Source organism: Chrysochloris asiatica, unplaced genomic scaffold (genome assembly GCF_000296735.1).
Source record: "Chrysochloris asiatica unplaced genomic scaffold, ChrAsi1.0 scaffold00140, whole genome shotgun sequence".
NCBI lineage: Eukaryota > Metazoa > Chordata > Mammalia > Afrosoricida > Chrysochloridae > Chrysochloris > Chrysochloris asiatica.
In genome coordinates, this window is record NW_006408658.1 from 6,548,648 (window position 1) to 6,563,790 (window position 15,143).

At 41.3% G+C, this 15,143-nt stretch overlaps 1 protein-coding gene across 1 annotated transcript in view; it reads left to right on the top strand.

The window, feature by feature from the left end:
• The first annotated feature begins 4,783 nt into the window (after positions 1-4,783).
• The window catches only part of RNF121 (ring finger protein 121), a 137,190-nt gene continuing 126,830 nt past the window's right edge, over positions 4,784-15,143 (top strand). Inside the window, exon 1 of the mRNA XM_006870258.1 lies at positions 4,784-5,185. Coding sequence (XP_006870320.1) covers positions 5,123-5,185 — 63 coding nt within the window. The 5' untranslated portion in view covers positions 4,784-5,122. The remainder of the gene's footprint in view (positions 5,186-15,143) is intronic.

The window sequence follows — 15,143 nt, forward strand, 5'->3', positions numbered from 1 at the left end:
GTAACATTAAGAACTTAGATGCTATTCAGAAGATTAAAGAAAATACTAATCAATAAAAAAAGGACAACCAGTCTTCCTTAGAGAGTAATTTGGCAGTGTTTAATAAATAGAACCACCACTTGTTTGTCACTTTGTCGTACAGATTGTGGAACGGGCCATCTATTGCTCAAATGCAAATTCAAACTGTAGCTGAAGAAAATGAAAACAAGTCCACGAGAGCCAAAATATGACCTTGAATATATCCTACCTGAATTTAAACATCTGAAGAACAGATTTGATACATTAAACATTAATGACCGAAGATCAGAAGAATTGTGGGATGACATCAAGAATATCATACAGGAAGAAGGCAAAAAGTCACTAAGAAGAAGAAGAAAAAAAAAAAAGTCATTAAGAAGACAAGAAAGAAGGAAAAGATCAAAATGGATGTCAGAAGAGACACTGAAACTTGCTCTCCAGCTATGAGATGTGAAAGCAAATGGAAGAAATGAGGAAGTATAAGAGATAAACAGAAAATTTCAAGAGTCAGCCCAAGAAGATAAAAGTCAAATATTACAATGAATTGTGCAAAGATCTGGAGTCAGAAAACCCAAAAGGAAGAACACGCTCAGCATTTCTCAAGTTGGGGGAACTGAAGAAAATTCAAGCCCCGACTTTCGTTATTGAAGGATTCTCTGGGCAAATTATTGAATGATGCAGAAAGCATCAAAAGAAGATGGAAGGAATACACAGTCACTATACTAAAAGGAAATGGTTAATATTCAACCATTTCAAGAGGTAGCATATAATCAAGAGCCATTGATACTGAAGGAAGAAGTCCAAGGTACAGTGAAGGAATTGGCAAAGAACAAGGCACCAGGAATTGATGGAATAAAAATTGAAATCTTTCAAGAAAGTGAGGCGGCACTAGAGGCACTCACTCATCTATGCCAGGAAATTTGGAAGACAACTATGTGGCTGACTAATTGGAAGAGATGCATATTTGTGCCCATTCCAAAGAGAGGTGACCCAATGGAATGCGGAAATCATTGGACAATCTCTTTGATATTCCATGCGAGTAAAGTTTTACTAAAGGTAATACAGAAATGGCTGCAAGCACACATTGACAGAGAACTTCCAGAGGTTCAAGCTGGAATCAGAAGAGGCCGTGGAATGAGGGATATCATTGCTGATATCCGATGGATCTTGGCTGAAAGCAGAGAATGGATCTTGGCTGAAAGCAGAAAGATGTTTACTTGTGCTTTATTGACTATGCAAAGGCTTTCCATCGTGTGGATCATGACAAGCTATAGAAAACTTTGTGAAGTATGAGTATTCTGAACACTTAATTGTGCTCATGAGGAATCTGTACATGGACCAAGAGGCAGTTGTTTGACCAGGCATGGGAACACCAAATGGTTAAAAATTAAGAAAGGTGTGCGACAGGGTTGTATTCTTTCACCATACTTATTCAACCTGTATGTTGAGCAAATGATCTGAGAAGCTGGGTTATATGAAGAAAAACTTGGCATCAGGATTGGAAGAAGACTCATTAACAACCTGCTTGCTGAAAGTGAAGAGGACTTAAAATATTTACTGATGAAGATCAAAGAGCACAGCCTTTAGTATGGATTGCATCTCAATGTAAAGAAAACAAAAATCCTCACTACTGGACCAATAAACAGCATTCTTATCAAGGGAGAAAAGATTGACATTGTCAAGGACTTCATTCTTCTTGGATAACTATCAACACTCATGGAAGCAGCAGTCAAGAAATCAAACGACGTATTGCATTTGGCAAATCTGCTGCACAAGATCTTTTTAAAGTGTTGAAGAGCAAAGATGTCAGCTTGAGGACTAAGGTGTGCCTGACCCAAGCCATGGTATTTTCGATAACCTCATATGCATGCGAAAGGTGGACAGTAAATAAGGGAGACCATAGAAGAATTGATGCTTTTGAGTTACAGTGTTGGAGGAGACTATTGAAAGTGCTGTGGGCTGCTAAAAGAATCAACAGATCTGTGTTGGAATAAGTGCAGCCAGAGTGCTCCTTGGAGGCCAGGATGGCCAAACTTTGTCTCTCATACTTCAGATTTATTGTCAGGAGGGACCAGTAACTGGAGAAGGATATCATGTTGTCAGAGAAAAAGAGGAAGGCCCCCAGTGAGATGCATTGGCAAAGTGGTAGTAGCATCAATGGGTTCAAGCGTGGCAACAATTGTGAGGTTGGCCCAGGGCCAGGCAATGTTTTGTTCTGTTATGCATAGGGTCGCTATGAATCGGTATCAATTTGATGGCACCTAACAACAACAACAAACAGAAAATATATATACTCTGATGTAGCAATTCCACTTCTAGGTAAATATCCTAGAGCAGCACTGTCCAATAGATACAATGTGAACTACACTTATATAATGTACTAAACCTTTTGAAATCTGGTGTGTATTTTACATTTTCAATTCTAAGTAGTCATATTTTAAGAGTGTAATAGCTTCATGTGGTTGTCATTGTTAGGTGCCATCGAGTCGGTACCGACTCACAGTGACCCTAGGCACAACAGAACGAAAGACTGCCTGGTCCTGGGCCAACATCACAATTGTTGCCATGCTTGAGCCCACTGATGCTGCCTCTTGGCCAATCCATCTCATTGGGGGCCTTCCTCTTTTTATCTGACTCTCTACCTTACCAAACATGATATCTTATCCAGTGACTGGTCCCTCCTGACAATATGTTCCAATTATGAGAGACGAAGTTTGGCCATCCTGGCCTCCAAGGAGCACTCTGGCTGTATTTCTTCCAACACAGATCTGTTGGTTCTTTTGGCAGCCCACAGAACTTTCAATATTCTCCTCCAACACCATAACTCAAAAGCATCAATTCTTCTACGGTCTTCATTATTCACTGTCCAGCTTTCACATGCATATGAGGTTATTGAAAATACCATGGCTTGGGTCAGGCACACCTTAGTCCTCAAGCTGACATCTTTGCTCTTCAACACTTTAAAAAGGTCTTGTGCAGCAGATTTGCCAAATGCAATACATCGTTTGATTTCTTGACTGCTACTTTCATGAGTGTTGATAGTTGATTCAAGAAGAATGAAGTCCTTAACAATTTAAATCTTTTCTCTGTTGATGTGGTTAGTAGCTAATATGTTTAAACAACACAGCTCTAGAAATTCAAATGTATACAAAAAGTACAATGTTTCTAAAAGCAAATGCCCATCAATTGAAGAATGAATAGAAATATTTTACATATTACACAATGGAATACTATATAACAGTAAAAACGAATATATTAGAAGTTGTTGTTGTTGTTAAGTGCTGCTGAATTGGTTCCTACTCATAGTGACCCTGTATAGGACTTAGGAGCGGCTGGTGAGTGAGAATGGATGATCTTGTGGTTCAGTACATTATCCTGCAGCACTGGTAAATATATATAAATACAGAAGGGTCTCAAAAATAATATTGAGTAAAAGAATTAAATTAAACGACAAAAAATAGCACTTGTGTTCATTTATCCAAAATGAAACAATACTACATATTGCTTATGAATACAAACATAATTTTTTAAAAAAATGTAAGGATATACAGCTAATTCATTATAGTTTTTTTGGGGATGGTAATTGGATGATGGGCCTGGAAGCAGAAGGTACAGGTAAGTTTAACTTTTATTTGTAATATATTATCTTCTTAAAAAACCAAAGCAAATAGATCATAATGCCAATAGACAACTTGGGGTTATGAATACAGTGTTTATAATATTGTCTGTATTAAAGTTTACATAATTAAACTGATTACTACTTTCAGCGATGCTTGTAGATGCTGTAAATAATACACTATATTCACAAGAACTTCCTGTTGACCTCAAAATAGACGTGACTGGCAATCAGGGACTTGATAGGCCTGACACATCATCTTATCCTATTTACTAAGGGGCAGGGGCTACAGGCTTGCAAGTGGTCGAGTCCTAATGCACAGATAACAGTGTTGGAAATCAGACAGGAAGATGGGGTGGTGAGCGGCAGGCCGCAGTAGGTGGTCCTGTTGTGCCGCTGTAGGATGAGCCCTGGACAGTTAACTGTAAGGCGTGGGTTCAAATGCACCATCTGCTGCTCTTCGTAAACACTAAATGGGGTCGCTGAGTCGGAACCGACTCGATGGCATGCAACAACAGGAAACAGTGCATAAATAAGGCATCCAGAGAGGGGTAAGAATGAAAGCTGGGGGCGTAGGATGTGGAGTAGGAAAAAGCACTGACATCTGTGAAGTGAAACCTGAGGGGTGAGAGTTTAAAAAGTGTGGGGGGCGTGAAGGACCCGCAAAGCTTTCAGCTTTGAAAGCTTAAGCCCCTTCGCGACCTCTTCGGAACAGACTGCTCTGTCCACTTCTTGATGGTCACCCCACTTCCAAGTTAGCGATTACACTCTCCATTAACCAACCCCAATGCCCCCTCACCCGGAACAATGAATCTCGAAGAGCCACTGCAGCTTCAGACCGTGCTCCACAACCGAATTCTCCCGCCTATTTCAGCCCCTCTGACCTCTGTCTTCTGACCTTGTAAGTTTCTTTTCCGCCTCCCAAAGCAGGAGAATTCGTTCGAAGTCTTCAAGAAGCTGCAAATTCTGAAAAACTACTCCCGTCTATGCAGCAAGGGAGGTCCTACAGCTAGTAAAAAACATTTTGGGTACTTATATGTATTTTCATTAATTAACCATCAAGAGACAGGAATTTAAACTTCCGGGTTAGATTCAATGCTTCCTGGGAAATGTAGGTTTTAGCCTTCACGCCTAGCTCCAGGGAGACCCGAGTGAGGGAGCGTCTCGAAAGTTGTCTATTTTAGTGATCCTCCCCATTTGGCTTTTAAAAAGAGAACTCTTGAAATATTTGCACGGAAAATAAAACTATCTAATTTTCTTATTTTTCAATATCTTTCCCCTTTCGAAGGCTAGAAAGGCATGGGAACGGTCTCTTCTTGACCCTAAAGTCAGTAGCAAGTAGATAGTCTCTTAGTTTCTGACAGGTCCCCGCCAGTCTTGATGCCCCGCCTCCTTTACAGGAACTCACACCATCCATTGGCTAGGAGTGCTTGAGCGGCGGAAGCAGCTGGCTCGGCGGGGACTAAGGGGAGGGGACGAGTCCTAAAGATGGCGGCAGTGGTAGAGGTGGAGGTTGGAGGAGGTGTTGCTGGGGAACGGGAGCTGGATGAGGTAAGGAGTGTTGAAAGACCAGTCGAGGAAAGACTCAGCCTGAAACTGAAGGGAGGGGAGCTGCGATGTTGGGAGAGAGGGTCCTAGGAGAGACCCGGACCCTGAGAGAGAAGCAGCTGACATGGGGGTGGGTGCGCGGAGAGGGAAATTAGAACGACCCCAGACTAGGGGCCCCCCTATGCGGTCATGGGGGTAGAAGACTTGCAAGAGTGGCGATAGAGGACTCGGGGGAGAGCCTGTAAGTGTGGGTGTGTTAAGACTGGAGATTATTACCTGGGGGTCCTATAGGATACCGGGCTGAGAGGTAGCTGCAGAGTTGGAGGGGCGGGGAGTTTATTCAAGGGAAAGCCTGGCTTTCCCTGGGTGGGGGCCTTGTAGAGGCTTGGTATGGGGCCATGGAAAGGGAAGAGTGCTAATCTACTAGCATTATACCTTTGCAGTGTTTTTAGGAGAGGGTAGACATATGTTAATTTAGAGGATGGGAAGGCAATACACGGGTTAGCAGAGGAAAAATGAAGGCAGAATAAGACACAGGAAGGAGAGTGCAAGAGTTATAAAGTGAATAGAGGTAAATACTGTTACCAGATGTTACATGGAGAGGGGATTACAATCTTTGTAATGAAAAGGGGTGTGATTTGTTGAATGTGATTTTATATATATACGTATATATACATACACACACACAGACATATATACTTTGAAAACCTTTACTCAATTCACAATAAAAGGTAGGACCTTTTTAATAACAAATACTTACATGCTAGGGTTTTGTATAATGAGTGTTCAAAGTTTCAGTCAATGAATGAAAAGCCGAATCTCTGAATGAATGGTTATATGCTGAAACTGATACATTCACTCATTTCACAAACATTAAATATTATCTTTTCACCTGAGCTAGGTCTTCTTAAAGAACTCACAGTCTAGTAGTGTGAGATACATAAGATTGATCATTGCCTCACATGTATAATGGTAGCACTTCTCAGAGAGAGACCAGTTTTGTTTGGGCTAGGAAAGGCTTCCCAGAGGAAGGTTAAATGGTTTCCTATTTATCTGTCATCCACCTCAAGACCTGTGACCTTCTTGAGAGTGTATGTACCCTTACCCTAGCTATTAGATATTCAGTGAATAACTTATTGAATTAGGAGTGTCCTTCAAGGAATCAGTAGAAGGAAGGAGACATTCAAGGAGGGTAAAGGTTCTGAGACCTAGGTGTGCTTATGATCTTGCACATTATGGTATAGGGACAGAGACAGCACAGAGGAAAAGGAGAAAGAAGATTGTAATGAAAACAGTGAGACCTGAGTAGTCAGAATTTTAGTGGCCCCTGGGTGTGTGATGGAGTTGAAACTCAGATAAAGGAAGTAAAAGTGGGCTTGGAAATGGAAGACTTGTTTGCTGGTGGGATGAATTTGAGAAGTTGGTGTACCTGGTTTGGATTGTTACGGGGAAATGCTGAGCCTAAGGAAATGCCAGGTGGTCAGAGCAGGGTTACTAGTCGTTTCTAGGAATCGTGGTGTGGCATTGTGGGTTAATGTGCCAGACTGCAAAGCTGTTTGAACTACAAGGTCAGTGGTTCAAGCTCACCAGTTGCTCCTTGGAAACCCTATGAGTCGGAACTGATTCGACCGCACTTAACAACAACAACAACTCCTAGCGTAGTGGTTATGAGTCGAACTGCCAACCTGAAAGTCAGCAGTTCGAAACTACCAGCGGTTTCGCGGGAGAAAGATGAGGTGTTCTGCTCCTGTAAAGATTTACAGCCTCGGAAAGCCAGTGCAGGGTCACTAATGAGTCGAAACCGACTCCGTGATACTTAACAACAACAACTCCTAGGTGTGGCATTTTAAAGAAGTTTTAGACCCTGACCCCTAATCACTAGATTAAGGATCCCATTTGGTTAAGGAGGGTGATTACAGAAGTGACTTTCAAGGCTCTAAGCCTCTGTGATTCTGGTTGGCTGTGGTTAAATGAGATATTATTTGAATGCATCTTGGAAAGGATAAGTGCTGTGTTGAAGTTACATATGGTTTGTTAGTTATGGGCTCCCTTTGGAGGGAGTCTGATTTCAGTTACGCTTACCAGGTTTCATTGAGGTAAAGTGCAAAAGTTTTGGCAGAGAAGAGAAGTACTTAAATTTATGATGAAAGACATTTTTGCTACTTAGTTTTTCTTTTCTCTTGTTTTAAGGATTTAAGAGCTTTTGTTAAGTGCTGTCAAGTTGGTTCTGACTCATAGTGACCCTTTATAGAGTTTCCAAGGAGCAGCTGATGGGTTTAAACTGCCAACCTTGTGGTTAGCAGTCTAGTACCTATCCTGTAGCACCACATGAGGTCCAAGTGTGGCACTATAGAATAAGTACTGCAAGGTCAGTGGTTCAAACCCACTCTGCTCCTCGGAAACCCTATATGGGGGTTGCTATGAGTTGGAACTGACTTGATGGCACTTAATAACAACAACAACAATAGTATAATACACTCTTCAAAGTCATCCCTAGAAGTCAATTTAGTGTGTATCCGCAAGCATTTACTCCAGAAATCTTGCTTTTTTTCATTCACTGGAAATTATTTGTGGCCTGGTCCTATCCATTTCTTTGTGTGGTTAAGAAAATGACTTTCTGAGAAGCAGCAACAGTCATCCCTTTAAGCTCTAGTCTAGTTAACATACCATAGTTTGTGGTTTAATTTCTATAATGCCTTAAATATTCTAAAGAGACAGTGAAATCCATCATTTGACATGTAATTATTAGGGTTTACTGTGCTGGTGTGGCGCTTTGGGCTAATGCACTGGACTGCAAAGGCTATTTGAACCACATCATTAGCAGTTCAATCTCACCAGCTGCTCCTTGGAAATTCTACACAGCATTTAACAATAATAGCTGTGTTTCAAAGGCGTCCTCATGGCACACTGGTTAAGTGATCAGCTATGAACCAGAGGTTGGAGGTTTGAACTTATTTTCGACTCCTCAGGAGGAAGATGTGGCAGTATGCCTCGGTAAAGATTTATATACTTGGAAACCCTCTGGGGCAGTTATTCTACTCTCTCCGTTAGGGTTGAGTGGAGAGCAGTGGGTACTGTGTGTTGAAGGAGTCATTAATGGAGCAATGGCTAAGAATTCAGCTTGCTAACTGAAAGGTCAGAGCATATTGCCACATCTGTTCTCCCTCCAGCTGCTCATCGGGTGGGAGAACAGATATGGTGTTATGCTTCTGTAAAGATTATAGTCTAGGAAACTCTGTGGGGCAATTTTACTCTATTATATAGGGTTGCTATGAGTTCGAATTGATTCCAAGGCACACAACAAACCAATACTGTGTGTCATGTACTGGGGGTTCAAAGATGAGTAAAGTAGGATGTTTACTCATAAATTTCCAGTCTAGCAGAGAGACATGTAAATAATAAGATAATGTGTTATTATCTTATTATTTACAATATAAGATTATAAGATAATTACAAATGTTGCAGGCCTTCGCAGAAGCACCGGAGTCAGCTAGGGGGAGTCAGTGAAGTCTTTATGATAGAAATGGTTTTGAACTGAAAATATAAAAGTTGGGTTTACAAAAATAGCCATGATTTGTATGTGGCAACAGAGTTGGGTCCCCGTAGGTCTACGGTGGATCTAGATTATAAAAAGGTAATGGGTAGCCTGGTTAAAATGGAGTTGGTACTCTTTTCCACTTCTTTGGAAAGAATGTACACACTGTAAGTTAATTTCTTGAGGATATTGAATCTGTGTTTTCCAACATCAGGTGTCATTACCATGATATATAGTCTGAAATAACAGTTCTTTCATATTCCTGTTTGTTTTCCTCTTCTTTTGTCTGGCTTCATTATTATTTTCCTTGTAGGTTGGGAGATAATTTGGCTTTGCTAACTGTTTTTCTCCATTTTTCAAAACAATAGAGAAGTAGATAGAAGAGAGGACTTAGAAAATGACCTTTCAGTAGAAAATACCACTGTTATCAAGCCCTTACCATAAACCACCCCGTGCTTAAAGCTCTTTTCCTTTATAATCTCTTTGTTTCTCATAGCAACCCTACGAGTTAGGTGGTGTTAACCACATTTTATAAATGAGACTGAAGCTAGAGAGGTTAGGTAACGGTGCTATGATTCCATAGTTTGTCAGTGCAGAAGTGCAGATTCTAGGTTTAGGTAACTTCAAAGCCCTTGCTATACTGGGCACCTTGGTTCCATTTCTTACTCTGCAATTTGTGCTTTAGGTAAGTAATTAAAACTGAATAGCCTTAATTATCTCATATGTAAAAATTGACACAGTACATTTGATAAGTGCCTATGATTAAAAAGGAGCATTGCTTTTCACCTTTGTGAGGTAAATTGTATTAGTAATCTCAATTTTTGGTTGAGGAAGCTGAGCTCAAAGGCTTTGAAGCATATCCAGAGCCCTGCAACTACTAATTGGTACGGCTGTGATTTAAAGCTAGGTTTCCAGATTTGAGAGTGTTTTTCTTCTGTCTAAGGACCTAGACTGAAGACTTATCTTGCCAAAGTGAATCACCCCTTTCTTTATGTAGCAGAAGTCCCAATTCCAAAGCATGAAACAGCATCTTATTTCTGAAAGGGTTAAAATTGGGGTTAATCAAAGGAAAATTGGTTTTTGTATGTAGATTCTTTAATTGACTGATAATTCTCTTAACCCAGTGGTTAAGGGAAATGAAACTAGGGAGATGAGAGATGGGCTTAGCCAGTTCAGTCCAGGTATTACAACAGACCTGTGATGGTGGTGGTGGTTACGTGCCGTGGAGTCGGTTCCGACCCATAGCAACCCTGTACAAGGTTTCCGAAGCTGTAAATCTTTACGGGAGCAGAAAGCCTCATCTTTCTCCCACGGAACAGCTAGTAGTTTCGAACTGCTGACCTTAAGGTTTGCATCCTGATTCGTAACCACTACGCTACCGGAGTTCCCTAAAACAGACTATAATAACTGGCAAAGTTCAGGTATGTCTCTCAACTTGCCAAATCCTAGGGGGCTTGAGTAAGTTAGTAGGATAAAAACGTAGCAGTGGTAGTAGCTTAGCTAAAATGGAGTTGGCACATTTTTCCACTTCTTTGGAAAGAACGTACACACTGTGAGTTAATTTCTTGAGGATTGAACCTATGTTTTCCAGTGTTAGATTTCATTAGCATGATGGTGTTGCAGTTAGTGTCATTGAGTCGATTTTGACCCATAGTGGCCCTGTATAGGGTTTCCAAGGAGTGACATGGGTTTGAACCGCTGACTTTGTGGTTCGAAGTACAGTGCTTATCCTATAGCACCACACCAGGACTTCATTAGCATGATTATTGTCGTTAAGTGCTGTCGAGTCGGTTTGGACTCATAGTGACCCTGTGTAGGGTTTCTGAACCACAGACCTTGCAGATCAAACCTACTTTTCATTTCAGCACATTAACCCTCAGCGCCACACCAACTTAGTGAGAAATAGAAGCCATTAGTTACCAGCATGGTTACCAGCTTAGAGGCCCAGATGCAGACCTACTTCTGGAGCTAATGAGTTCTTCCTTGAAAGGGTAGCTGGCCAGCCTCTGAGAGTGATAATAGGCATCTCTTTTGGCATGAAAAGCTGGCTTGGGACCTAAAGTATAAAAAACTTAAGTACCCAATCAGGGCTGGCCTGCCTGCCTGCCCAACTCTGTAAGTGCTATTGAGTTATGGATGGTCTACTTCCAGAGCCTGCTTACCTGCCAAAATGATATGAGTTGTTTCTAGTTCAATCCTGAAACTAACTTGAGATACTGTTACTTTAAGCAAGTAATTCACCTTCTGGGTCCTGTTTTACTCCTGCAAAAAGAGAAGATTGAACTAGGTTAATGATTTTTAAACTTTTAATCATGAAACCCTTTATTCAAGCCAAAAAACAACCCTTTATTCACTCTGAAGCTTTGTGGTTCTTGAAGGGTTTCAGCAGAACCCCTAGGGTTTCTCAAATCGTACTTTGTAAACCAAAGAGCTATTTCTTACTGCCTGCTGATTGAGTACCCTTATTTTATGCTCCTCCATCCTCCTTGTACTTCCTTTCTCCCAGCCCTCCTAAGCATTATTGTAATTGTTCTTTTGTCTGTCTTCACCACTGACTGCAAGCTTCTTGAGAGGAGAGCCCAAATATGTTTTGCTCATTGTTATATTCTCTTCATTCAACTTGATTCCTGGCATTCAGTAGGCACTCAGTAAGTATGATTGTTGCCATTAAGTGCCATTGAGTTGGTTCTGACTCATATCGACCCTGCGTAGGGTTTCTGAGGAGTGACTGGTGAGTTTGAACCACCAATGTAAAGGTTCAAACCGACCTTGCAGTCCAGTTCTTATCCTGCAGTGCCACACCAGAACTCAAGCAAGTGCAAAGGGGCTTTAAAAAGTGTATGGAAACATTCCATTTTCTTTCAATTCCATTTTTCCATGAACTTTATGAAGCCCTCTTGCATTTGCTGATTATTGTTTTTGAGTAGAAGTAGACAACTCCCATTTAGATTTAGTAAATGTGATATGTCAGGTCCTCTGCTTAATAGTACATGCATGCTTTTTAAAAAAAGTTTTTGTTGTGAATTGAGTGAAAGTTTACAGGGCAGATCATCAGTTTTATAGTCAATAAATCAAGTATTTTGTTTCATTACAATGATTATAATCCCCACCTTGTATCATCAGTTAACAGTATTTCTCTTTATTCATTTTAGTTCTCTCTTTTTTTTTTTAATTAAACACTCGGGCATATGTAATAATTTAAACCACCAAAGGGCACATTCTGCAAGCCTGCTCCTGGCTGCCAGGTCTCAGTCCCTCTCTTTCCATGAATCTAGAGTCTACTCAGCTGCTCCCTCTTTCTGTGTCTCTATCTCTGCCTCCATCTCAGGTGTCATTTCTTCTCTGGATAAGGTACCTCACTCTGCTTGTGCTCTTCTCCCTTGATGATCTTAGGGTCCATTGCTTCTGGACTGTCAGATTACCTGTTACTCCATTTTTGTTACAAAACATCTACCTTTACGTGACAGTCGCAATTAGTCATGATAACAATTACTCACTATTGAATCGTAAGAATCTTATCCTCATCTCTTTACCAGACCCATCTAGACAAGATGAAAACTATTCAATGGGGACTCTTTCTCCACCCGACCCCCCACACTGTTAAACTAAATTCCCTTTTGAAACCTTGTAAGCCTTTTTGCCCCATTTTAGGTAGACAATGTCTTAAGTTACCCAACTCTATCTACCCTACCTACGTGGCACGAGGGATATCATTGCTGATGTCTGATGGATCTTGGCTGAAAGCAGAGAATATCAGAAAGATGTTTACCTGTGCTTTATTGACTATGCAGAGGCTTTCGATTGTGTGGATTATGACAAGCTATGGACAACATTGTGAAGTGTGAGTATTCCGGAATACTTAATTGTGCTCATGAGGAATCTATCTGGACCAAGAAGCAATTGTTTGAACAGAACATGTGAACACTGAATGGTTTAAAATTAAGAAAGGTGTGTGACAAGGTTGTATTCTTTCACCATACTTATTCAACCTGTATGCTGAGCAAATAATCTGAGAAGCTGGGTTCTATGAAGGAAAATGTGGCATCAGGATTGGAGGAAGACTCATTAAAAACCTGCAATATTCAGATGATACAACCTTGCTTGCTGAAAGTGAGGAGGACTTAAAACATTTACTGATGAAGATCAAAGAGCACAGCCTTCAGTATGGATTACATGTCAATGTAAAGCAAACAAAATTCCTCACCACTGGACCAATAAAAAACATTCTTAACAACGGAGAAAAGATTGAAGTTGTCAAGGACTTCATTCTTCTTGGATCAACTATCAACACTCATGGAAGCAGCAGTCAAGAAATCAAACAATGTATTGAAGAGCAAAGATGTCAGCTTGAGGACTAAGGTGCACCTGACCCAAGCATGTTATTTTCAATAACCTTATATGCATGCGAAAGCTGGATGGTGAATAAGGAAGACCGTAGAAGAATTGATGCTTTTGAGTTATGGTGTTGGAGGAGAATATTGAAAGTGCCATTCATGGGCTGTCAAAAGAACCAATAGATCTGTTTTGGCAGAAGTACAGCCAGAGTGTTCCTTGGAGGCCAAGATTGCCAAACTTTGTCTCTCATACTCGGACATATTGTCAGGAGGGACCAGTCGCTGGAGAAGGATATCTATCATGTTTGGTAAGATGGAGGGTCAGAGAAAAAGAGGAAGACCCCCAGCAAGATGGATTGGCTAAGTAGCAGCATCGATGGATTCAAGCGTAGCAACAGTAGTGAGGTTGGCCCAGAATCGGGCAGTGTTTCGTTCTGCTGTTTATAAGGTCGCTATGGGTTGGTACCGACTCAATGGCGCCTAACAACAACAGCAACATCTACCCTGTTTACAGAGGGGATAGCATTGATACTTGATGTGAAGACTTCTTCCCTCTCTATTCGTATTTTGAGCTACTACCTCGGTGAATATAGGGCAAATTCATAAAATTATAGCAATTAACCCTTGTTTCCTTTATCAAAAATTGTTTTCTTTTTTATCTTCCTCTAGTCGAGTTCTGATTATCAAGCCATCGAGGCTAGTATCTGCAAGTTTGGGTATTGTTTTTTAAAATGTTTTATTGTGACTTATGTGATAGTTTACATGGGAGAACATTAGTTTTACATTCATCCTGTCCTATATTGTTTCATTGTCATGGTTACAATCCCCTCCATGCATCAAAAACCAACCAGAGGGTATACACTACAAGCCTGCCGCCGGTCTTCAGCACACAGCCCCTCTCCCTCTCTGGGTCTAAAGTCACCAGCCGTTCCATCTCTCCACGTCATAGTTTCTATCTCCATCTCTGGCATTACTGCTTCTCTGGGTAGGGTCCTGCTCTCCGCTCTTTTCCCTTGATCAAGGTCCCAGGGACCTCTGCTCCTGGACTGTAAAGCCAATCACTCCCCTCTTTCTGCTACAAAATGTCTACCTTTACATTTCCAACCCTCACAATCAGTCCTGATAACAATTATTCACTATTGTATCACAAGAGACCTATCCACATCTCCTTTTATCAGCCCCATCTAGATAGATTGGATACTACTCAATGGAGATTCTACCTTTTTCCATGCCTTCTGGATCTAGGCTCCCTCTTGAAAGCTTGTAAGCCAGTCACTTCTTGCCTTTGTAGCCCCCCCCCCCCATTCCCCCATTTTGGGTAGCCAATGTCCAAGTTGCCCATCCCTGTCTACTACTCTATGTATGGAGGGGGTGGGAATGATCCACGCTGTAAAGATTTGTTTCTTCCTTTGAGCTACTGCATCCAAAGGTATAGGTCAAATTCATCAAATTGTATCAGATTACTCTTTTTACCCTCTTCTTTCTTCTTCTAATTGAGCTCTGATCCTCTAGTCATTGAAGCCAGGTCAATTGGGTATTATCTGCAAGTGTGGGTGTTCTTATGCATATGCCCTCTCTTAGCAGCTGGATGCTTCATTCTCCACTCTGGTCCTCTGTGACTATGTCATTGACTCTGGACCCAAGAGTCCCCACGTCTTGTCACACTGCTGGCCAACCAGGTTTCCACCCGGCTTCACAGGAGTCTTTTGAATGTTGTAGGGCTTAGTTTGCAGCTTCATTGCTGTTTTTCCCTCACTTCCCCTTGTCTGTGATGAACGTGGTCTCCAATCAGAGTGTGTTTTCCCATTGAGTTTTAGTCTTGGAAGGGGGTTTTCCCTGAGGGGAACTGACTACTTGCCTTGATGTCTCCTGGGCGAGCAACTTGCTTGTTCTTATAGTAGTCAGTTGGACTGCCTATAATGTTTTGTGTATTTTTCCTGTCAGTCTTTCTTTCAAGAAGTATCTTCTGTTCTTCTAGCTGCTCCAGGCTGGTCTACTTGTCCTTTCAAGTGGAAATTTCCCACCTCAGAAGATTCTGGATGGCGTTCAGGGTTCCACTTATGGTCTTATGTAATGCAGAGGCTCCACAGGA